The sequence below is a fragment of the Ammospiza caudacuta genome, chromosome 14, assembly GCF_027887145.1.
Source record: "Ammospiza caudacuta isolate bAmmCau1 chromosome 14, bAmmCau1.pri, whole genome shotgun sequence".
In the NCBI taxonomy this organism is placed as follows: Eukaryota; Metazoa; Chordata; class Aves; order Passeriformes; family Passerellidae; genus Ammospiza; species Ammospiza caudacuta.
The window spans coordinates 14,085,168-14,109,334 of record NC_080606.1 but is presented as its reverse complement, the minus strand read 5'-3'; the positions used below and the strand labels follow the sequence as shown (position 1 = coordinate 14,109,334).

General features: G+C 51.8%; 2 protein-coding genes across 2 annotated transcripts in view; one reads left to right on the top strand and one right to left on the bottom strand.

The window, feature by feature from the left end:
- OPHN1 (oligophrenin 1) overlaps window positions 1–2,214 on the top strand; it is a 51,798-nt gene extending 49,584 nt beyond the window's left edge. The window contains exon 24 of the mRNA XM_058813998.1: window positions 14–2,214. The gene's annotated coding sequence lies outside the window, so the exon portion shown is untranslated. The remainder of the gene's footprint in view (window positions 1–13) is intronic.
- A 6,625-nt stretch (window positions 2,215–8,839) lies between these two features.
- Window positions 8,840–24,167, bottom strand: part of AR (androgen receptor) — a 37,322-nt gene continuing 21,994 nt past the window's right edge. Inside the window, exons 3-8 of the mRNA XM_058813914.1 lie at window positions 21,220–21,336; window positions 15,494–15,781; window positions 13,289–13,433; window positions 12,399–12,529; window positions 12,055–12,212; window positions 8,840–11,785 (exon numbers count right to left, since the gene is read on the bottom strand). Coding sequence (XP_058669897.1) covers window positions 11,630–11,785; window positions 12,055–12,212; window positions 12,399–12,529; window positions 13,289–13,433; window positions 15,494–15,781; window positions 21,220–21,336 — 995 coding nt within the window. The 3' untranslated portion in view covers window positions 8,840–11,629. The remainder of the gene's footprint in view (window positions 11,786–12,054; window positions 12,213–12,398; window positions 12,530–13,288; window positions 13,434–15,493; window positions 15,782–21,219; window positions 21,337–24,167) is intronic.

The window sequence follows — 24,167 nt, the reverse complement described above, 5'->3', positions numbered from 1 at the left end:
TTTCTTCTTCCAGGCTTTGTAAGCACACCTCAGCCCAGCTGGACCCAGGAGACTTTCTGTGCTTGTGACCCAGGAGTCAGAGCTGAGCCTTGCCAGCCCCAGTGCCCTGGAGAGCAGCTATCTTACTGGACGATGATTTCCAAGCCACAAGTGGCCCAAGAAATTAGGAGAGGGAGACCACAATGGAGAGCAGGTCCTGCCCACACATCTGTGTTGAACTGTTCCCTGCCCTCTCACCTCTCCTCCCGCTCCTCCCCTGTGTGTGCCATGCAGGTGATGGCAGCATGGGCAGGACTGGGGGACATGGACCACCTGTGGAAGGGACAGTGGAGCCCCTGTTCACCTGCACACTTTTGGGAAACACACCTTGAAAAGGGTGTTTGGACAGCACAAGGGCTGAGTCCCTCTGTTTGGATGCAAGGGCAAAACAGCTGCAGTCCCCTCTTGCCCTGCTTGCCCTGAGAAGCCCCTTCCTTTGTGCTTGTGTCCCTCACTTGGTGAGTGTCATTGTGTGGGACAGCTGTGCCTGCTAATGCTGCCCATGGTGACAAAAGCTGGGCAGGGATGGAGGAATCACTGTGCTCAGATCTGTGGGATGTCTCCTCATCTCCTCCTGGACATCCCTGGCCTGGGACACTACACTGACAGAGAGGCTTGGCCTGAGCCAGGGCCACAACCTTGCCTGGGATCAGCTCTCAGGCAGCACCCCCGGGTCAGCAGCCTCCAGGGGTGCAGCTGTGGGAGGGGGGCAGCAGGTGCTCCTCCTCTTCCTCCACTGCCTCCTCTTCCATGAGCCACACTCCCACCAGATCCACTTCTCACTGGCCCACCAAGAAGTCTCCATCCTGGGTGATTGTGGTGGCCAGCACAGAGGTGCTGAGGATCTGAAACTCACTGTTTGTGGGTCAAACCCATTGTTTGTTTTCTTCTTAAGAACTGCCCAGTTTGTTGTTTGCTTGTTTATTCATTTCCAGTACAAGATGGCCAGCCTGTCCCTCAGCCATGGCCCTGTGGATGATGCCCATTGGCCCGGGAGGTGTCCCTGGCCAGGACCTCTGTAGCACTAGAAGCTTGTCTGTTACTCCAGCTGCCACCAGGGCCCAGCTCCAGGGCTGTGCATGGCAGAGAGCTACTTCCCTGCTTCTTCCGTCTGCCCAAAGATGACTCCCTCCTTTTGAATGGTTTTCTTTAGGTGCTGAGAGCCTTTGCAAACCAGTGGCCAAACATTCCCACAGCTGCTTCCCAGGTGCTCCATTCCCTGGAGCCTGGTGTCCTGCCTGGTGCAGGTCCTTCCCACCTCCTGGCACTTTGCCTCTGTGTGACCTCGTGTCTCTTATTGCTGAATGGCACACAGCTCATGTGTGTCATGTCCATGGTGCTCTCACTCCCTTGGCTTCAGCAGTGCCCCAGCTGCTCCCTCCTTTAGGCCTGGCACATGAAAGTGGCTTTAAAACCAATCCAGCCCTGTGCTGTGGCAGCTGAGGCTGTGCCACATGCACTGGCAGCCCCTGGGGCTGTGCTGGGCCCCTTCTGCTGCAGCCCTCACCAGGGGCTCAAGGACAAGGCACAGGGGTTCTGATCAGGGATCTCTGAACAGGAATGGAGCTGAAGCTGGAGCCAGCTTCCCTGACCAGCCTGGCAGTGGGGCCACCTGCCTGCAGCACATCACCCCCTGGCCCTGCTGGGGTGTTGGGCCTGTGGCTCCCACACAAAAGGCCAGCATTTCCCTACTGTTTTTCTTGCTTTGGGACACTGTCTGGGGACCCCTTGAGCCTGTCAGTTTGGGAAACTCCTTGGGTTGTGCTGATGCACGTGGCTCTGGAGGTGACATTCTGTGGGAGCAGTGGCTTGTCACATCCTCCTCCTGCTTGTGCCCACTACCCAGCACAGACCCCAGGACAGAGCTGGACTCCATGGGTAGGGAGAATCCAAGGGTGGCTGGGTTTCAGTCTGACAGTATGAGCAGTGGGGAGAGGCAGCTTTTTGCAGACTATTTCATGGTGTCCTTTTAAAGTTCTTTGTCACTTGTATGTCTGTGCTGATTTTTCCTGCACCCGTGGGTGCAGCTGAACACTGGGGACCAGCAGTTGGGCAGTGGGGATGCTGGTTGTGCTGGCAGGGGGCTGTGGGGTCCAATTCCTGCTGCTGTGAGGCCCAATCCCTGCTACTGTGAGCACAGTCCCTGCTGCCAGTGGCCCAGGAGGGACGGCTGGGAATGTGGGATCATCCTTTGCAGCATGGCAGCCCCCAGCATCAGCCCTGGAGCCATTGTGATGTGTACAAGCTTAGGTTACTGCAAGTGTTTATAAAGTTTCTATGAAGTGAAACAACCATGTCGGTGTGTTTTGTTCCTCTTCACCCTGTGCCCAAGCGCTGCCCCCACTGTGCCCCCTCTGCAGGCAGGCCCTGCTGTGGGACCCAGCTCTGTGCCCCAGGGAGGCCACACAGGGCTGTGTCCATGGGATTGGGAGTGCCCTGGGCTCTGCCATAGCCCCACTCTGGGTCTCCAGTCCCCAAGCTGGTTTTCTGCATTTTTCTGACTGGAGAATATGCGCTGTCAAGGCTGAATATTCCTGCGCTGCCGCAGTGCCTGGACAGTATTCTGTGCCATGGGTCACCAAGAATCCACTTTTCCTGTGACTAATGGCTTCTTTCCATCTATCCAGCACTCTTTTCCCCTCCTCACATCTGTTTTCCCCCTCCTTTGACATTGCACACCAATGTTTGCTTTTCAGGCCTCTTGCTTTCCTTTAGCAGCAAACCCTCTCCCAGGAGAGAGCAGCTTCTCTCTCTGGCATGGGAATCTCACAGCCACCTTTGGAGCCTGCATTTCTGGAGAAGCCTGATGGAGGTGACCACTCCAGAGGGTGTTCCTGGGGGTCCAGGGACAGCCAAGCTGCCTCCACAGCCACGAGGGTTCCTAGCTGGAGAAGGGGAGCGTTCCCACCCACACCCCGCTCAGGGCTGCTTGGTGTTTTCAGGATCCTCCTGCAATTATTTTGTGCGGGCCCGGCCCCCGCCCGCAGGCCCTTGGTGCAGCATGGGCCCGGTTTGCCAGGCCAGGTTTGCCGGCTCTGAGAGGTCTGTGCCAGGCCAGGTTTGCTAGGCCAGGTTTGCTAGGCCAAGTTTGACCAGGCCAGGTTTGCCAGGCCAGGTTTGCTAGGCCAGGTTTGCTAAGCCAGGTTGGACCAGGCCAGATTTGCCAGGCCAGGTTTGCCAGCTCCAAGAGGTCTGTGCTAGGCCAGATTCCAGGCCAGGTTTGTTAGGCCAGGTTTGACTAGGCCAGATTTGTCAGGCCAGATTTGCCAGGCCAGATTTGCCAGCTCTAAGAGGTCTGTGCCAGGCCAGGTTTGCCAGCTCTGAGAGGTCTGTGCCAGGCCAGGTTTGCCAGGCCAGGTTTGCCAGCTCCCAGAGCTCTGTGCCGTGCCCTGGTTCCGGAACCAAGCAGCCGGAGCATTCCTGAGGCGGGCATGGACACAATGCACCAGGAGCAGCAGCTGGAGGGTTTTCTGCTTGTTTTTTCTGGCTTCTTGTTTCTCTCAAAAGTTTCCTTGTGGGTCTGTAACTTTTCCAGGGCTGAATGCATTCAAAACAGCCATGTTTGGGGAACAAAACTGTTTGCTTTCCTCACTAGGCCTTGTATTAAGTGATGGTGAACTGGAACAAGCATTGAAGCACTGCCCCAACAATCCTTGTCTGCCAACCCACAGGTGCCTGGCTTGCTTTCTTACAGAAAACATTTGGATTTAATATGAGCAAGAAAATTATTTTCCAGCACAAGTAAAACCTTTCAGGTTTTTATAGAGAGAAGATAACAAAACAATCAGTTCCAAAGCTTGAGCCTGAGCCTCAGTGAGTTCTTCCCAGAGGAAGATTTGAAGAGGCCAAAGACTCTGCAGCAGACACATCTGTGTGATAAATTTAGAATTGAAATATACTTAGTGGAGCACTGACATCTGAAATTTATGTGCTACACAGAGACCCATGAAGGTGCTGGAATCCACCCACGTGGGATTCCTTGGAGGATCAGAGCCATAGTTTTCAGCTCTGTAGTTCTCCCTGACCCATCCCACTGCACCATTACCCATCTGGATGCTCCGAGCTGGGAGCAGCTCCCTGTGCTGGGCGGGTTCCTGGCAGCCCTTAGCAGGTTTCTTGGCCCATACACATGGCTCTAAATCAGGTCAGGCCTCCAAAAAATCCTATGATTGGCTTAAACAATCAGGAGACGCTTTGAACCACTAAAGGCCATAATGTTTTCCATTCTCTGTGTTTTCAGAAGTTTAAGAAGTGCTTTAACAGCCTCTGCCAGTGTCTCTAAGAGCTCCCGCAAGGCAGAACTGTTGCAGTGACTTCTGAAGACTCTTGAAATCCTGTGGGCCATGCCCATGAAGGTTCAGAGAGACAAGTCCCCACAAGCTCCATCCTCCTACAGCTCCATCCTTCCTCATTCTGTGTCCTGCACAACCCAGCTCCCTTCAGTGCCTCCCAGAGGCTCTCCTGGTGGCCACCACACCATGCTGCCACACCATGCCACTGCACCCACCCTGCTCCTATGAGCTGGGACACAGGGCATGTCAGGCAGGCCCTGTTTGCCCTCCCCTTGGCACCCCCCCACTGCTGGTAGAGGGAGGCAGCAACAGTTTTGGGTAAGGAGCAAACCCCAGTGTTGGCTGCTGTCCCTCGTGTCAGGGCACTCGAGTCAGGGTGACCCCACTGAGGTCTGTGGCTGCCACTGGCCCACCCTGGGAGCACAGGCACAGCCCTGACACCATGGCAGGCACACAGGGCTGGCTGCCAGCACTGCAGGGTCACAGTGCTTGCACTCCCAGACCCCCAGGGAGGGGAACTGATGAAAGGGCTTTTTGACAACTCGTCAGTATTTTTGGAAACAGAACTTCTGTTTTAAAAATATCCCACTTTGTTCTCTGAGGACAAGAACAAATAAATGACTTTAAAGCATGAGGCCATTTTAGGGTTTTCATGATCTTTTCATGTTTTTAGTTGATTTCTTCATGATAACTGGACTTTTTCCTGTGAGCTTGGCGTGCTCTTCTGCTGAGGAGCCAAGGCGTCTCTAAGGGCAGCTCTGGAGCCCACTGGCATGTGGCTCACCCCCAGTGCTGGCATGGTGGCTGTCACCCTGCTGCCAGGCCCCACAGCTACAGAAATGGTCAGGGAGGTCAGCAGCTCTCTTGTGACCTGTAGGTCCTGGTGAGCTGTGCAGGGGGGATGCAGGGTATAGGATGTAGGATGCAGGATGTGAACAGAGGTGGCTGGACCATAGCGAGGCAGAAGGAGTTGAGTGAGGTGAATTTGTCCTTCAGCTTCAGTTGTGACCCAGCAGCCCCCACGTGGTGGCCTCACTGTCCTCCCACAGACACTGTTCAAGCCACACGAGTTTGGGGCCATCAGAGACCAAGGTCAGTAAGCCCAGGATGTGCAGCCACTGAGGGACCAAGTCCCTCATCCCATGAGGCACTGGACCAGTGGCTCCTGAATGTCCCTGGCATCCAAGTGGCCATTTGGCAGGTGACACTGGGACTGACATGCTGGCACCCAATCTGCCACACCAGCCCCGAGGAGCTGAGGCCCGCTCAGTGTCCATTACGGGGTGAATTTTGAAAATAACACAATAATTTTTCACTGTGACTCAGAGCAAGGGATGGGATCAGGTTCCTTGTGGATGACAAACCCAGGGGTTTTTATTCTCTTGGCACACTGTTCTTCAGCTCACAGGGCACACTGTGTGGACTGCTGCTGTGCAATTACACACCAGGCATTGCCAGCTATTTGTGGCCCAGCAAGCTTTTTTTTTTTTCCTCCAAGCTCTTTGCTTTGTCTGAGTGAATCAAATCTTAGCCCTGGACAGGATTCACATCTGTGCCTTGAATTAACAAGTGGCTGATAAGCGTCTTCTTTATTACTTGGAGAGCATAGGTCAGTTTTATAAAGACGTTGCAGAAGAATGGATTTACAACTGTTCATAAAGATACCAAAAGCAATTACAAGAGCAGGAGGACACTGGCCTTTATTAGCTCCTTGCTTTGAGAAATACATTAATCAACTGAAATTCAATTTAAAAGACCCAAAGAGGAATATATGAAAGGATTAGCCAATTGATATGTAATTGAATTACGAGTTCAGATGTGATTCATGGTGAAATCTGAGTGTGAAAGAAAGCCTACAATGATCCAATGTACAGCCTCATCTACTGGCCAATGACCCACAGATTCCCAGTGCCTTTGCTTGCTGGCAGCCATCACACCCACAGCGATTTCATGCACAAAATCGACACAAAAGCCAAATGCAGGCAGAGGGTAGAGCTCCAGCAAACCGGATTCTGCATTTATTGGACTCAGAACAACAGCAGATTTTCAGGTTACAAAAAGAACTGAACACCAAGCGTGAGGGGCCATCCTGTGGCATGACTGGGGGCTCACGTGGGCCCCAGGCATGGCTGAAAGAGAAAGGAGAATTTTCATTTACCCCCAGCACGGTTTCTTTAACAGGGTGCCAGGCAAGCCCCTCTCTTTGGTTACGCAAATGATCGTCCTTGAGTCCCACATGGGGACTTGTGAGTTGCAGTTGTCCCAAGGGCATCCTGCACTGCACCCCATTGGCCCCAGCAGCATCTGTCACCACAGTCCAGCCCTACCAAAACACTCTGGGGCTCTCTCTTCCTTATCCAATGCATTCAGTTCCAAAAAAAAAAAAAAAAAACCAACAAAAAAAACCAAACAAACCCCCCCCCCAAAAAAAGAAAAAAAGAAAAAAAAAAAAAGAAAAAATGAAAAACCCCAGAAAAACCAGCTGTGTCAGCAATCCATCTAATTCCTTCTCTGGGATAATTTACCCTCAGGTCATGCTATAATTTGGGCAAAGCACTGCAATTCCAAACTGGGCCAGACCAGGCTGTGTGCTCTGCACCTGCATCATATGGTTTGTGGGGTCTCCAGGGTCACAGCCCCATGGAAATGGGGCCAAGGCGTGCCCAGTATCATGGTCAGCCCTCACCTTGGAGCCAGGCCCCAGGAAAGAACCAGCATTGTACCCCAAATTCTCTCTGCCATTCCAAGGCTCTTTTTTTTCTGGCAGTGCTGTGGCATTGGCTTCTGTCTTTCCCTCAGCTCTGGTGGAAGGAACAATTGCAGACTGGCCTTTGTTACTCCCAGGAACACAGCTGTGGGCTGGGAGGCCCCCCCAGGCAAAAAGGCACCAGCAATGAGCTTTTTGGCTTATTACAAAGAAAGTAAAATATATCAAATAGAGAACTCTTATTATTACAGAGACATGTTAACAAAGAGAAACAGCATAAAATTGCCACAGAACACCAAATATCCGGCACAGAGAGCAGCTTTTATCCACTTGCTAAGGGTTTATGTGGGTGCAGAGATTTACTCTGTGAGTCACAAGCACAGCATCCCTCTGCTGCTGAAGGGAAGGAGCACAGGGAGCAGGCACCAGTGGGCAGGGGAGGCTCTGACCCACCCGAGGGGGCTGGGACCCCTTGCCTGCCCACAGCCACCCCCAGTGGCCACAGCCAGCCCTGGGCCTGCGCACAGGTGGAACTCAGAACAGAGACACTCTCTGTGACCCCAGCATTCTGCCCAAATGTGTGAGGACACTTTGTGCAAGTCAAAGAGGGAAGAAACAAGAGACACTCCATTGTTCCCCAATGCAAACACTCTCCCTGTCTAACCTCAAGAAGACACAGGAAGGCTGGAGAAGGTGATACCAACCCCAGCCTATGCTAGTGTGTGCTCTGTGCATGCCACAAAAAGGGGGACCTTTGCAAACTGGGCAGCACCCAGCCAGAAAAATAATGAAAAGTCTCCATTAAATTGGCATGTTCTGACTCACCTCTTGCAGAGCATCCAGTACCTCAGTGTGCAACCAGAGAGGACTCTTAGAGCACGTCACTAAATAGATATCTTTAGCAATAGAAAATGGGCCATGCCTTTATTTTATACAGAGATAGATAATTTTAGCATACATTATGTTATTGAAACATCCAGGGCAAGAGCTCAGCAAGGGGAGGGACACCACAGGGACTGCAGGGCTGGCTGGTGGTGGGAGGTGACAGGGCAGCAGCTCTCGGGCTGGCTGGGAGACAGGTGACACCTTGGGTACCCTCAGCATTCCCTACAGACCACAGGGACAACCCCATGGCCCAGAGCAAGGAGTGGCACTGTAGGGAGGGTCCTGCCCCAGCTTCACTTCCCTCACTGAGCACTCTGTCCCCTAAGCCAAGCACAAAGGGCCTCTTGGACATTATGGCAGTGGCATGTGGATGCTGCCAGCTCTCCAGACTCAACCACAGCCTCTCCAAGCAGAGAGCTGCTGTCCTGGCTCTTGCTCCTGCTGAGGCAGGGGGTGCTGGCAGGAGCCTGTCAGGCTCAGGTGGGCACAGATTGGTGATACCTGCCCTGGGAATGCTGCATGCCGTTGCACCATTTGATCTATCCCACTGCTTCTGCCATGACACAGGGCTGAAGAAGTGTCCCTCCTGCCCTCACTAAAGACAGCATCCTTTATCCCACACCCTCTGTTATGGAATGGTGCCCATCCATGCACAAACACTGCTCCCAGGGAGATGCCAAGGTCTGTATCCCTTGTCCTCCATCTGCTGCCTTGGGCAGGAGCTGATGGGCTGAGCCGTGACCCAGACTGAACCAGCTCAAAACCCACCACACCTCTGAGATGAGCCAGAGCAGAGTCAGGGAATCCACAGGGGAACATGGAGATGGTTGGTCTCTGCTGTGACACACCCAGGGGGTCCCAATTCCAGGGCTCAGCCCAAGGAGAGCCTCAGGGACAGCTTCTTTGGGACTGTGAACACGGTGAAATTCTCCTTGCTTTATTAAAGCAAAAGTAGACAAGAAAATGCAAAAGAAAACAAAAAGCATAAAGATAAATGGCAGGAGTTGGACTTTGGTATTTCTTAAAGCCTCTTCTTCCCCAGTTCCTGCAGCAGCTCATGAAAATCCACATGGAAACAGCATTAATTCCCCCAGCAAATACACACACAGATGCTGCGAGTCCTGGCTCCCACATTTCCTGGTAATCATATTGTAAAAATCCAACTTTTGAATTAACAAGTTGCAGAAGTTTACTGTGATAGTGAAGAGACAGAGAACATGACCTCAATGCCCCGACTGCCCCTCTGTCCTGGGCTGGGGGTGCTCCCCGTGAGCTCCTGCCTCGCTCAGCACTCACTGTGCTGGGTGACACACACAGGGCACAGGCAGAATCCTTCCCCTGCTCCCCCACTTCTCATTCACATGGTGCTCCCACCAGCAAAGCAGGGTGGGCAAATCCTTGTTGGGTTTGGCCTCTTTTCAGTCTCCCAGCAGATGAACACCCAGCAGGACACTCATTAACCAACCAAACCTTCCCTGACACGAGCCTGTGTGATGCATGAAGCTCTCCCAAATTGCTGTTCCAACTGCTTGGAGCCTGAGCTCATAAGAGGGACTGGGAATCACCACTCTGCTGTGAAGAGCCAGGGAAAATTCCAGAAGACAGGGATGCACCAGCTGGAATTTTTTACTGGTTCATTTGCAAATATCTGAGCTCACACCAGCACTGAAAATGCCAGCAGCCCCCTGGCACGGGGAGCCTCTGAGAGCAGCAACCTGCCAGCCAGAAAGTTCACGTATGGATTCTGTTGCTGCCACATGAGAGGATTTCAGGAGGAGGAGCAGGATCAGAGCCCTGTCTAGCAGAGGAAGGAAAATCATTGCAAAGAAAGATCCTCTCCTTCCATAGGGGCTTTTCCCCCACTCCTTCTTATAATGAAAATCCCATCAAAAGGCTGGAAAGTATCAGGGAAATTGTTTTACTCCAAGAGTGTAAAGGAGCAGCTGCACCATGTTGGCATGTCCTGGAGAGCTGGGCACAGAGTGGGCACAGGGCTCTGGGTGGGCACAGGGTTCTGGGTTTGCTCACTGCCCTGGGAGGGTGCAGAGTTTGTCTGTGCTGGCACAAGAATCTCTCGCAGATGGCTGTGTTGGTAACGCCAGGCCATGTCACAGCCCATGATGGCATGTGTGACCCTGGCCTGTGTGTGTGTGCAGTCACTGACAGCCTGTCTGGGTCTGGGCAGGTGGTTCTGATGAACTCAGGATGTGCAGGAAGATGGGAACTAAAACACCACAGAGCACATAGGCTTGGCTGCTGTGTGTGTGCTGGGGACAGGCTGGGTGTGTGGGGCCCATGGGATGGGGTGTTGGTGGTGTGTAAGGGATGGGGTGTAAGGGATGGTGTGTAAGGGATGGGGTGTAAGGGATGGTGTGTAAGGGATGGTGTGTGGGGTGATGCACATGGCATGGGGTGTGTGGGTGATGTGTAAGGGATGGGGTGTGGGTGGTGTGGCGCATACAGGACCATGTACATGGGACAGTGAGTGCACAGTGGTGTCCTCCTGGGCTGCAATCAGCCACTGCCACCACCAGCAGCTGTGTGTGCTGCTTCCAAGAGCAGGGGGGTCTCTTGGTACTTCCCTTGCAGCCCCCCCAAAGAGTGCTGGTGGCAGCAGCCAGTTCCCACAGCCACCTCTCCATGGACAGGATTCAGAGAGGAGTCCCATGGTCCCACAGGTCCCGTAGACCCTGGCCTTGGTCTTGGCTCCAGAACACTCATCTGCTGGCTTTGGAAAAAAATAGTTGGGACAAAATATTTGGGACAAATGAAGGGAAAGAGCATAGCTGGAATCCCAGGTCTGCAGAGCCATGACAGGAGCAGAGCAGGTGTGGGGGCAGGGGCTGCAGGTGCCCAGGGGAGCCAGGCAGGTGTGAGGTCCGAGGGCATCAGGCACTTTCAGAGGTGGGTTCAGCTTTGTCAGGGAGCAGCAGCTGGCAAGGACAGGAATGTGACTGCTGAGCACCTGGGGGTCTGACCCAGCTGGACAGGCCATAGGAAAAACAACCCAGGTGGAAAACAGGACCCAGCCATCGCTGGGGGATTTCCAAGGTGATCTTCCTTGGCAGGCCTTGTGCTGCAGCCTGTCCTCTCCATCGCTCGTGTCTCGGCAGTGCAGGCCGGTCCCAGGGCCAAGCTGACCACAGCAGATCCCACAGTGGCTGCAGGGCCCATGAACTCCTCAGCCACAAATTTGCCTTGTCCCCCAGCTCTGCTCTGCTTCTCTTCTGCAATGTTTGAACTTATCTGCTTCCCAGCACCACAGTGCAAACAAAACTTCCAGAAGGAGGCAGGCAACATAATCCACACCCAAACGCGGAGCTGCAACCTGCTTTGTGTTGTATTCTTTTTATAAAAATCACCCCAAACCCACCAACCACTGGCACTTCTTCTGCTGTCCCGTGGCCCTGGGCTGCTGGAGTCACAGTGACAAACAGAGAACACTCAGACATGATGCCACTGCCCCCACCAGTCCCCGTCCATCACCGTGAGCAGCTGGTGCCAGGCAGAGGTCAGCGCCAGGGGTTCAGTTCAGAGGTACCTCAGGAAAATTGTAATCTCAGGAATCTCAGCAGGTCTGTCACTGCCTGTCCCCTTGGCCACCGCCACAGAGGGATTCCCCAAGGCACTGCAGGACAGTAGTGCAGAAGTAACAGGCAGGAGATGGCTGGAATGGGGGTGGCAGCACGGGGGTCCCTCTGAAAGATCACTGTGCGTGGAAGTAGATAGGCTTGACTTTTCCAGACAGGATCTTGGGAACCTGCACAGAGATGATCTCGGCCATCATTTCTGGGTAGTCCACACTCACCATGTGTGCCTTGATTAGGAGATCAAATGTAAACTGATGCAGGTCCTTGGCAATCTGGGAAAGGAAGAGAACTGGTTAAACAAGTCCCTGGGCAGTGCTTTTTCTGGGAAGATACATGACAGAGGTCCCACCTACCCCGGGAAAGGGAAACCGGATGAAACTGTCCAGTGCTCTCTCCAATTGCATCTGAACTCCTCCCATGATATGGAGGTTGTTCCAGAGAACGATCATTCTCTCTATGAAAAGTTTCTTTTTTATATTGTTCCTTATGCATTTAGATGGCCATTATGTGTACAGATGGACATTTCCCTGTCCTCTCTTACCGGATGCACAGAGTCCAGGACCTTGGTGAGCTGGTAAAACCTCCGGGAGCAGGAGGTGGGGTTCTTCCTCTTGCAGGCAATGATCCGGTCAAGTTCCTTGATGTAATTCATGCGGAGCTCATCAAAGAGCTTCTGGTTCTTCAGGCCATCCACTGGAACTGGGTGGGAAGGGAAGGAAACAGTGAGAGGAGCCCAGAAAGTGACAACAATAGGAGAGCAGGAGGAAGGGCTGAAGCAGGGGACATCCCCAGCTTCCTCCTGGGAAGTGAAAGTCCAGGCACAGGAAAAGCACCAGATGCCTCAAGGTGCTGGAGCTCTGTGGAGGGAAGGGTGTGGATACTCACTAATACTGAAGAAGAGGAGAGCCTTCATACAGAGAAACTCCTGGGGTGTGATCTGAAGCCACCCAAATTCCTGGGAGAGGTGCCTCATCCTGATGCACTGGCTGTACATCCTGGATTTGTGCATGCGGTACCTGGCAGGGTGAGATGGGCACAGGTGGCACAGAGCCCAACATGCACGTGTGTGACAGGGGGACACTCCCTGACCCAGCAAATCCCCCTGCCTGGCACAGCCTGCTGCCAAGGGCCTGAGCTCTGCCTCATGCAGGAGTGGAGCATTTTCCAGAAGGCCTGTATGTGATCCTCACTGGACACAGATGGCTACAAGGGATTTGCAGCATCTGTCTGAAGAGCGACTGCAATGATTTCCCAAACATTTCTGTCTGTCAGGGATATGAGGTTGAATTGGAGCTCCCAGGCAGGTGAGAATTTGCCTGCTGCTGTGTTTGGTTATTGGGTTCCATCTCCTCAATCTGACTGCCAGCAAACCCTCCCCAGCTCTAAGCTGATGGTACATCAAGAAGAGCCCACCAGGACCTTACAGTACATTTTGTCTCTATCTTTGCTCACCCCAGCTACCCAACAGAGCTGGAATTCAAACCCCATGGCAGAAAGACAGAAATTGAGCAATCCCTCACCCCATACCAGCTTCTGCTGCTGCCCCAGTGGGTGTCAGCCCACAGCAAGGCTGAGGGAGCAGGCAGAAGGACCCAGAGAGGCATCACAGTGGCCTCACTGCTCCTGGAGGTCACCATGGGTGGTGACAGTGGGGAGCAGGATGGGCACAGCCAGGCTGGGCTATGCTGGGCAGCTCAGTTTAACTGCTCTAAGTGTAGCTGGTCACCTGGGCTGACCCAAAGCCCAGCATCAGGCTGTTGTTGTTTCACACTTACTCATTGAACACCAGGTCTGGAGCGAAGTAAAGCATCCTGGAATTGACGTTGGTGAAGGATCTCCACCCCATAGCAAACACCATCAGGCCCATCCAAGAGTATTGGATTATTGACATCTGGTCATCCACATGCAGGTTGCGAAATCCTAATAAACAATGAGGGAGGGATGTTACAAATTACTGTTGGGTTCCTGCAGCTTCCAGGGCTGTTTCCAGGCAGACTCCAGCTCTCCTTCAGTGCTTCTCTTAGGAAAAAGTGGTCAGTCCATAGCCCAGGCTCAGCCAGCTTATGTCTCAGGACATGAGTCATGACATGGAGCTCCCACCTTGACTGGGAATCAAGAATAGACAAGCACAAACCTGCCCCTGGAAGGGAAGAAAGGGAACTTCAGAGACAAATAGGGGAGAAAATTCCACTAGGACTGCACCAATTTAAGTAACTGGATTTTTATGTGATGCTCAGAGACAGCAGGCAGCCCCTAGGCCTCCCACCATGGCTACAGGTGCTCTGGTTTCTGCCCCATACACACTGCATGGATCTCTTGACTGTGGGAATGAGCATGGAAACCTCAGCTACATTGCAAGAGAAACAAAAATAGCAACTAAATTCAAATTACCATTCCCAGATGGCAGCCCAGAGTTAAACCCCAGGCATGCTTTCACCACCTCCAACGCTGTTTTTTTCAACATACTTGTAAATAGGCAAATATAATTGAGTTTCAAGGCAATCATGCATTATTTCAATCAAATATTAAAGCAATTTAACAGCTCCAGTGTATAATTACAACCCATTGAGGCAAGGATCTCTGTGCTTTGGAGAGCTCTTCAAGGCAAACAAGCTGGAGAATGAACCTTGCCCAGATGCCACCCTGGCACAGTCGGTGCTGGCCCCGGGGGCAGCAGGGCAGCAGCTGACACTGCTACACACTGAGGGGTCGGGCATCAGGTGCAGTTCAGGAGAGTAAAACCCTCTGATAAAGGGGTGGTTATGACAGAAAACATTTCCCACAGCACTCTCCCTTTCCATCAGCACTACTGCAGTGGCAGAGCCTCAGCCCTGGATGCCAGGTGGCTTTGGTGGTGTCTCTGTGGATCTTGATGTCTAGTGTAGACAAGCCAAAGAGGAAGCAAGATTTGTCCCTGGTTTTACAAGCCAAGAATAGCAGAAACAGAATGGGCTACTCTGCATTTAAGGGTATGCAGACCAATATCTCATTGGGAGCACCAGTCTAGGGAGCTGCTAAACACCTGACCATAGCTCATCACCAGGGTTTGGCAGAGAGTGGCAAATTTACTGTGCCTCAGTCTCCTCCTCTGGCTGTATCACCCCAGACATACGAGGAGCAGGGTTCCTCCTTTCTCTGGTGTCCCCTGAGGAAAGGGGTCAGAAAGGAGAAGGCAGCAGGACCTGGCCCCATGCCCCAGTCTCCAGGATGCTGGGAGGTGAGCTGGGTGCCCAGACTGAGCTCAGCCCTCTGCAATCCCACTCACCCAGTTCCAGGATGACAAGGTGGAACAGGCAGCATGTCCCCAACCTTGCAGAGACACCTTGCAAATCCGGCTCAATGAACACATCATTCACCAGGATGCTCCATTTACTGCACCTGCTGACCAGCATCTGGAAAATTCCTGCCCCCTATTACCTCTCTGAAGCATCACAAATATATCACACCAGGCCATCACATGGGCAACCTGAGTGACTGCCAGGAAAAGCCCTTTAGGATTCTGCATTGCTCTTTTGCCATGTTGCTATTTACCCTTTTCATCACTTCAGGTGGGTTCTGGGACAGGGCTGATCCTTGTCTAGAGGGCAGTTCTGCAGGGCTGGCAGACACGGCTTGGAAGTGGAGCAAAACCTCCATGGAAAGAGGGGGAGAAGAGCAGGACCCTGAGCCCAGACCAGCTGCAGCCCTGCCATGGGCGCAAGTGCCCTGCGCCCACATGGTATCACTGACCAGGAGCTATGTGAACTCAGAGTATAATTCCAACACATTCCATCACCCCTCAGTTCCTTCTCCCATTATGAGCCCCTCTAGAGTCAAGTCCCACACTGCTACAGGCAGGGGACACACACACTGCCCATGGAGGGGGTCCTCCAGGAGCTGTGTGATGGCACAGGGGCTGCAGACCATCCCCTCTGCCCCTGCCCCCAGCAGTGCAGATGGGCTCTGGAGCTGGGAGAGGATTTGTTTGCTTTCCTTCTCACCTGGCAGAGCCTTTGCCCATTTGACCACGTAGACCAGCTGCCTCTCCCCAAGCTCATTCAGGCTGGTCAGCAGGTTGGAGAAGGAGTCAGGCTGGCTGTTGTCATGGCCAGCACACACCACCCCAGGCTCAATGGCCTCCAGGACGTTGAGGAAGATGGGCTGGCACTCGTAGCCATCAATGCGTGTCATCACCAGCTTGGGAGCTTGCTCCTCTGTTGGGCTGGATGAGCTGGTTCCCTCCATGTCATCCTGGGCCTTCAGGTTACCCAGTTTCTTCAGCTTGCGGGCTGTGGGAAAGATACAGTTTAAGTGACACTTAAAAATATGTTAAAAACATGTCAGGGCTTCTTGGCTCCATCGTTGTAGTTATGAGCAAAGGAAAAGTGATGAGAGCAGCAGCTCCTCCCTCAGTGGGCACTGCCCAAGGAGTGCCCTGGCATTGCAGCTCTCACCTAAGGACAAGACGAGAACACCCTGTGTGACAAAATCCATTTTGTTGTTAATCTGACATGGAAAAGAACCAACATGATTTACATCCTCTGCAATGACTGGTCTGTAAGTCCCACTTAAAAACAGAGAGGAAGATCCAGGGAAGAGAGAGAAGAGGTTTTGACTCAACTCAAACTACTGCTCATATGCAATCAAAAAGAGGAGCAACACAAGATGATAAACTCAGCATACAGTCATGTTCCAGGGAGAAAAAACATTGCACATGGATGGCCGAGTGGGATTGTCCCATCTCAGACCAGGGCAGAAGCAGGATGCATCTGAGATAAACCTCCCTGCAATGCCTGCTGCCCCATAGCAGGCTCTCCCAAACACACTGCACACATATTACACAAAACACATCTCAGAAGCCAGTAGGGAGTTCCAGGGCTGTTTCCCTGGAGTCCCCACCAAGGGGTAAAGGACCCAAGCCAGGTGGTCTCACTCTGCTGTGCACCCTCATGAGCCTCAGGAGCTGGCAGGGGGACCAATGCAGCCGGTGACTTTGCCTGTGCCCGCCATGAAAAGGTGTTTTCCCCACACACCTGGCTCTTAACCCCAGCTGCAGCACTCCAGAGGTGTGATACCAGAGGTCTTGGGGAGTCCATGTTCCCCTCATTGACACCAGCATGACATTGCTCAGCACAGGTGGCCTGTTCCTGCCACCCCTCACTGAATCCAAACCCCAGCTAATTAGAGAACAAAAGCCCATGGCTTCAGCAGGTAATACAACATCAAACCAGTTGTCCTTGGGGTTTTGGCTCCTTCATTATATGATACTTATCTCAAATTTCCTTTCAGCTGTAATTAGAAAAATAAGCAGTAAAACATAAAAATGTCAAGTCAAAGTGCAGCTCTGTAAATTAACTCCAAATGTTGATTTTTTTTTGGTACTCTGTATGATCTGCTGTATGGGCAATGACGACAGGCCTCTCTCTAAAAAGGGAGGAGAAAGGATGAATAAAAATACGGGAAAGAAAGAGGAAAACAGTGCTGCAGCACAGAGTGATGGCCTCTGGCCATCAGCCACTCGTTTGATATGGCCTCTTCTCCCTTGCCTCCAAAGTCACAGCTCTGCCAAAGCCACCACTAACCCACATCCCCAAGTGACACAGCCACAAATCTGTTAAATCCCCCCAGGGATGGTGACTCCACTTGGGCAGCCTGTGACAGAGTTTGGATTTAGAAATAACCACTGCCCCAGGTCATGTGTGTGAGCGAAGCCAAACCCACACGTACAAAACACACATATGGTTTGCTTTAAATGCTTGGGTTTCTTCCCTTAATATTTAATTATCTAGTATGAAAATATCCCAAATGAAGTGAGAAAACAGCAAGTACCTACTGCATTGGCTCTGAAACTGCAGCCACAAACCAGACTTTCCTGTGACAATGGGTGTTAACTGTGCTTTCAGACAGGCCTGGGGTTTGTGCATTCCAGGAGCACTGAAATACTGACATTACCAAGTGGAGAAAACCTTCAGAGGTAAAGACTGGCTCCTACTCAGTCACCTCTGCCAAACCCCTTTGTGGTGGTGGCTCCTACTCAGCAGGTAATATAAACAAAAATTTAAAAACTGGAATTAAAGACATCTGTAGTGGGAGAAACCTTAGGAAATGCGATTAATATTGGGATGTTCCTGCTTGGTTGTCAGCAGGGACAAGAGGCCCAGGGAGCCTCGAGGTACAGCTGCAGCACAGCACTGCCCCAAGCCCTGCAAGCTGCCTGGGGGTCTCTGGGGAACTATTGGATAGATTTGGGAAAAAGCTTAAAGGACACAATTATATATCACAATAAAATATTCAGCAGTGCAAGAACCCGTGGGAGCACACTCAGAGCGATGGCCAAAGTGATGCACATTTCAAACATCTCCCTTACAGGCACTTCTAAAGCTCTGAGGAAGGAGCACTCTGGGCTCCAGCACCAGTTTTCATGATGCCAGGAGTTAGGGAAGTTATGGAGACCTGGAAGAAGCTGCTCTTGCACTGACTACAATGGAAAGATCCTGCAGCACACGTCGAGCTCAGCTGCCAGAGGGACACTGAGGAGATGAACAGGACTTGTTTTATAACCTGCTGCCCTTTGCTGTTTTCATGAGCTTCACACCAGGCTTGCCAAAACCAGAACCTGTCAAGCTATCAACCTTGTCTGGCACAACAATTTCAGTTGATAATAATAAAATTACTGGTTGTGGCAGACACATTTAAGAGATCTGAGTCAATCAGGTCCACATGACTGAAAAGAACTTGAAGGATGTAATAGCAGATAGTGTTGCTGAATTGTTGCAAACTCCCTAGCGATACATCTCAAGGCAATTATTGTGTTGAAAGAACATCAGACAGGTTTGTTTCTTACAAGGGTGGCTTATAGCTACATTCACCCCAAAACCAGACTTAACCATTTCTACTCAACCAGCCCATATGGCAATGTATGGATGGAAAACAGGGATGAGCATTAAGGATGATCACTGAACAGATGGACAGAGGTCAGCACACAAGGGCTGATAGGTGTTGGCAAACTGCAGAAACCATGAAGACACTGAAGAGGACACTGAAGATTTGACAACATGTCTTGGAGCAAGGAGGTAAGGAATGTCACTTGGGTGGCTGTGTAGGAGGCAAAAGGGTTATTGAGTCACAGGTGACAAATACCCACTGTGGGGACAGAAAATCAATAAAATTAGGGGTTTTAATCAAGAAAATCTAGTTGTAATAAAGATCAAATTGCTGTAAGTCAAGACCAGACCGGATGAAAAATCAGGTACAGCCTGATTGTAACACTGATTGCAACTACTGCAATGGCTCTGCAAAAATTGTGTCAAATTCCCCCTGGCTGGAATCAATACCCAATATGTGGTGAGACTCTGCTCTGCCTGAACCTGAATTAGGACTGAATTAAACACACCTATGCCTCAAGCCTGGATTTTCACAAGCTTTTGGCTGTTATTACAGGAGATTTCTAGCCCTACTCTAAACAAAATGAAAGGAATTGCAGATGTTTTGAGTTTTTGCTCCAGCCAAGACCCACAGGGTTGCAGCTCGGCTGGCTGCCAGCTCTGGTTGTGGGTACAGGAGCTTGGAGTGCCCAAAGGAATAGCCCCTGGCACCTCTCATGCTCCCTGAGCTCGGGGCTGGGAGGATCCCTGCAGCTGTGCCTACACCAGGACATTTCCTGGGCTCAGGGCTGGCAGAATCCCTGCAGCTGTGCCCACACCAGGACATTTCCTGGGCTCAGGGCTGGCAGAATCCCTGCAGTTGTGCCCATACCAGGACATTTTCCAGGTTCAAAACTGGCAGAATCCCTGCAGCTCTGCCCATACCAGGATATTTCCCAGGTTCAGGACTGGCAGAATCCCATACCAGGACATTTCCCAGGTTCAAAACTGGCAGAATCCCATACCAGGACTTTTCCCAGGTTCAGGACTGGCAGAATCCCTGCAGCTGTGCCCACACCAGGACATTTTCCAGGTTCAGAGCTGGCAGAATCCCTGCAGCATCTTCCCCAGCAGCAGGCACAGGTGCAGTGGGATGGTGGGCACAGGCCAGCCCACCAGCAGGACCCAACACACTAAAACAGCATTATCACTGTTTTTTTCCTCTTTCTTTTTCCTTTTCCCTCTCTACAGTATCTTTTCCCTCTCTATAGAGAGAAAATCCTGCTTAGTGGATACCAGCTTGCAGGTCACTGTGATCTCAATCAATAATGAAGTGCTTCAACACATTGCCATCCTGTTCCAGAGCAGAGCCTGCAGAAGGCATTCAGTGTGTCACCTCCCCCTTCTCCTCCTTCTTCTCCTCCTCCTCCTCCTCCTCCCCCACGAGAGCACCAGGGATGTACCCCATCAGTGACTGTAATTAGCCACCAGTTAAAAACAACTGGTTGGAGCTTGGGAGTGATTTCAAACGCCCTGCCTCCGCTGTGGGAGAGGTTACTGTGGGCAACCACAAGCTTGCCTGTTTGTAACAATTGCCTTTACACCGACATCCAAACCAAATGTAAAATAGACCAGGCAGAACAGGTCAGGGTGACCCAAAGAGCTGAAGAAAAAAAGAAGGGAGCGGGGTATCCGTATTAGCATTAATTTTGTCAGTGTGTCCTGCAGAAGAGGGTTACACTGATGTATGTCTTCTCCTACTTATGGAAACTTCACAGAAAAAAGCACTTAAAAATAAGCTAAGAAAAGGGAGGGAGGACTGCACTGCCTTTTGGGATCTTTGGGGAGAAATCAAATGAAACCCTCTGCTCCTTGGTGAGTCACAAATCAGAGCCACTTCAGGAGCAAGTCCTTCAAGACAGCGTTGTTGCAGCCCAGCAGCTCTGGAGGCTCAGCCTATCCCAGCAATGGGGTTAGGATTTTACCTAAAATGCTGACACACCCAAGCAGTCTGGGCTGCCTCTGTCCCCCTGTGCTGTGCCTGGCACTGCCAAGGCTCCTCTGTGCAGCCCCTGAAGCCCTCTCAATCCAGAGCTTCCCAGCAGGGGCAGGTCTGTCAGCACCCTTTCCCAGGATATTGTCTTCCTCACAGAATCACAGGAGGATTTGGGTTGGAAGGGACCTTAAAGATCATCCAGTTCCACCCCCTGCCATGGGCAGGGACACCTTCCACTATCCTAGCTTGCTCCAAACCCTGTCCAATTTTCCAAGGCCTTGGAAACTTCCAGGGATGGGGCAGCTACAGCTTCTCTGGGCACCCTGTGCCAGGGCCTCATCACACAGGGAAGAATTTAATCAGATGAACTCAACAAGGAGACACCCAGTGAACAACACCAACTTATAGACTATGAGCAGAAAACCTCAGATTTTGGATATCAGCATCTTGTCAGTTTTCGAGGGCTACAGGTTTGGGAACAGAGACAAATTGTAACAAGGACCCTCACCAGTGACACAGGAGCAGCTTCCATCCTGCAAAAGAAAACACTGAGCTTTTAATTTCACCGAGAAATTGCTCCTTTCTGCCTTGGAATGATCCCATCAAAAGAGGGAAGTGCTCTGCTCTGAGGCTCCAGGAGCCAGAACCAACTCACCCTGCTGTTTAATTTTTTTAGATTCACAAGGTTTGAAATGAGGGAAAAATACGTTTCCTGAAGCACAAACAAAAGCTATTGAAATTCCCCATTTTGCTATTAAACTCTGAAAATGTTTTCTGAGGGTGTATCCATCAGCCTCATTTTCCAGCCATTTGCTGACTGTTCATCCCCCAGGTGACATTAGGGCCCCAGGAGGGGACCTGGCCGTACCTCCGAGCGTCATCCCGGCCTCGTAGCACTTGCGCAGGCGGCACGAGGGGCAGTTTTTCCGCCGGAACTTGTCGATGGTGCAGTCGTTGCGGCTGGCACAGAGGTACTTCTGTTTACCTAAAACGCCAGAGAGACACAGCATGGGTGCTGGGTGCCAGCAGAGAGACAGGCTGGGCTCTTTTGGAATCACCGTGGGCAGCCTGGAGAGTTTGGTTCTTGTTTTTTAAATGTCATTCATCTATCCATGTCATCCATCCATGCAATGCCATCCAATGTCATCCATCCATCCAATGTCATCCTTCCATCCATCCATCCATCCATCCATCCATCCATCCATCCATCCATCCATCCAATGTCATCCAATGTCATCCATCCATCCATCCATCCATCCATCCATCCATCCATCCATCGTCATCCATCCATCCAATGCCATCCAATGTCATCCATCCATCAGCCACTGAATGGCTTTTGGGGGTTTTCTCCCAGACCAAACCCCACAGTTTGAACCTTCTGCCACAATACTCACCTACCAGTCCCCCCAGAACCATGATGCTCAACAGACCTCTTTGGGGCTGAATTATTTTTTGTGCAACCCATTGATACCAGTTGGGTCTGCTGTATCTACAGATATTGGGGTTGGAGAGCTGTTGCTCCACAGGTGAGTCTTATGCCACCCTGGGATATATCTGCAGTCAGCCAGGAGGGAACTGGGACCAGCAACTCCTTATATAGAGGACCCTGTGCAGCTGTGGGTTTTGGGGAAGGGCAGGAAATTCAGGAGTTACTTATGGTGAGAGTCACTCATACCTCAGACTCAGCCTGCACTCGCTCAGAGAGCAGCTCGTGCAGCTCCAGGGCACAGCTTTTTTTCACTGCCCCATTTGCCAGACAAGCCAAGAATCATCACTTTTCTTGTCAAGTTTGAACACATTTACTGGAGCAGGATTTATCTGATGTTCTTCAGGCTGCTCCAAACCAAACTGGACTCAGCGCACAACAGAGAGGTGCAGCTTATAGAACCACAGGCAGCCCACAAGGGAAACCAGCCCATGGCCTTTATTTATCATCCTGCAAGAGGTTACTTTCTGCATTCCTATAGAAATAGCCCTCTGGAGTCATCAGAAGTCTATGAATAAGGTGAGGCTGAATCCAACCCCTAAATGTGCCAGTTTTGAAATGAGATGCACCAATTTTGGTGCAGAGATTTTACAACCCCCACACCTCCCCCATTGCTGCCCTCACTGCCACTGCCTGAGGCTCTCACTGGGGCTCCTGGGTCCCCCCACTCGTGCCTGGCCACAGTTTTGGCAGCACCAGCTGCCACTGTAACCCCCACAGAGCCCCCTGGCAGGGCTCAGCACCCAGCCCACTCCTCCCACAGCATTCAGGGGCTGCACAAACACCTCATGTTTGACCTTCTCAGAACTGTCCTCTTCAAAGTGGATCATCACCCACCCCTGTGCCTCAGCCATCACCTGCATTACTCACCACATCTCACACCTGTTAAATCATTTTTACACTGTCCTCAGAACAGCTCTTCTCACCTTCTCCCTGGCTCATTTCCCATGAGAGGGATACTGAGTCAAGCCTCAATGACACCTAAATCCCTAAGGACCCTAAGGGGAGAAACACCATCCTCCCTTTCAGCAGCTCATTGAGGAGGAGGATGAGTAACAAAGAACTTCAGCTGAAACTGGGTTACTTGGAGTTATTTTTGTGCCAGGGGCACTGAGAGCTGAGGCCACACTCGTTCCACTCAACCTTTTTAGGTACTCACAAACACATGCCCTACTTTCTGGGGAATGAAGAGCTGGAAGGAGATCTGGCTGCCTGAGCCCCCCAAGGGTGCTCCAGGATCAGGCACAGCTGTGTCAGGAGCAGAACCCCACAGCCCCAGGCCCCTGCTCACCCCCAGGATCTGGACAGACCCCAGCACGTGGGCTCATCCCCACCCTGCTCTGTCCCCAGGGGAGGGAGCACAGAGCACAGATGAGGTTTGGTAGTGGAGTCCAAAACTTGCTCCATGAGGCCACTGTGCTGTTTCCCATCTCCCAGCTCCAGAACTGCTGGGCAGGGACATGGAGAAGGAGCCTCTTCCATGAGCCAGGAGTAGGCAGAGGGGCCCAGAGGACAAACTGGGCACGCTGGAGGAGGCTGCAGGATGGCAGTGCCACCCCAGAGAGAGCAGCACAGGCTGTGAGCTGCAGCCACAGCTGTCCCCACAGTCACGGTACAGTGACACTGCTGACATGGCCAGGCCAGCTTCATGGTTCATGGACAGGCTCTTTGGGCCTGTCTCTGTCTCTGGAACTCGCTCTCTGTTGTCTGGGCCTGCACAAGTGAGCCCTGTTTACTTTATGCTGTTCTCCAGGAACAAAAAGAGAACCCAACAGCCACGGCAGGTCATGGTGGTGCTGCTGCTGGGTGTGAGAATGAGCTGAGCTCACCTCACCCTAATTCCTGGGGATGCAGAGATTTCCCCTTAACCACCAGGAGAGGAACCACCAGCTCTAAAAGGCAGGAGAACAGGGAAGGGTGGCTGGAACATGGATGAGTTCCTTCCCTCTGAAGTGGAGGGAAGCTCCTTCCCTTCTCACACACAGAGTCCTGTTTCTAATTTCAGGGTAATTCACTCTCTTCATTCCAGAGCAAGGTGAGTGAGACATTTGCAATCAGCTGCTCTTTATTTAAAGATAAATGTGCTGGTTTATCCTTCTCTAGAGTTTAACACTGAAACTACTTCTTTGTTTTCCTTTTCTCACCTGCAAACAGCAGAGGTGTTTTCTCCTGCCACTCCAAGGCAGAGGCTCTTGCTTTGCAAACCTGTACATACAGGTCCAAACCTCACACCCACTCTGGGGTGTTCCCCAGCAGTCCTGCCCTTTGCAAGGCCCCTCACCCAGCCTGTCCTTCCCCCACAGACCATGCCCAGCTGAGGACAGTGCAGA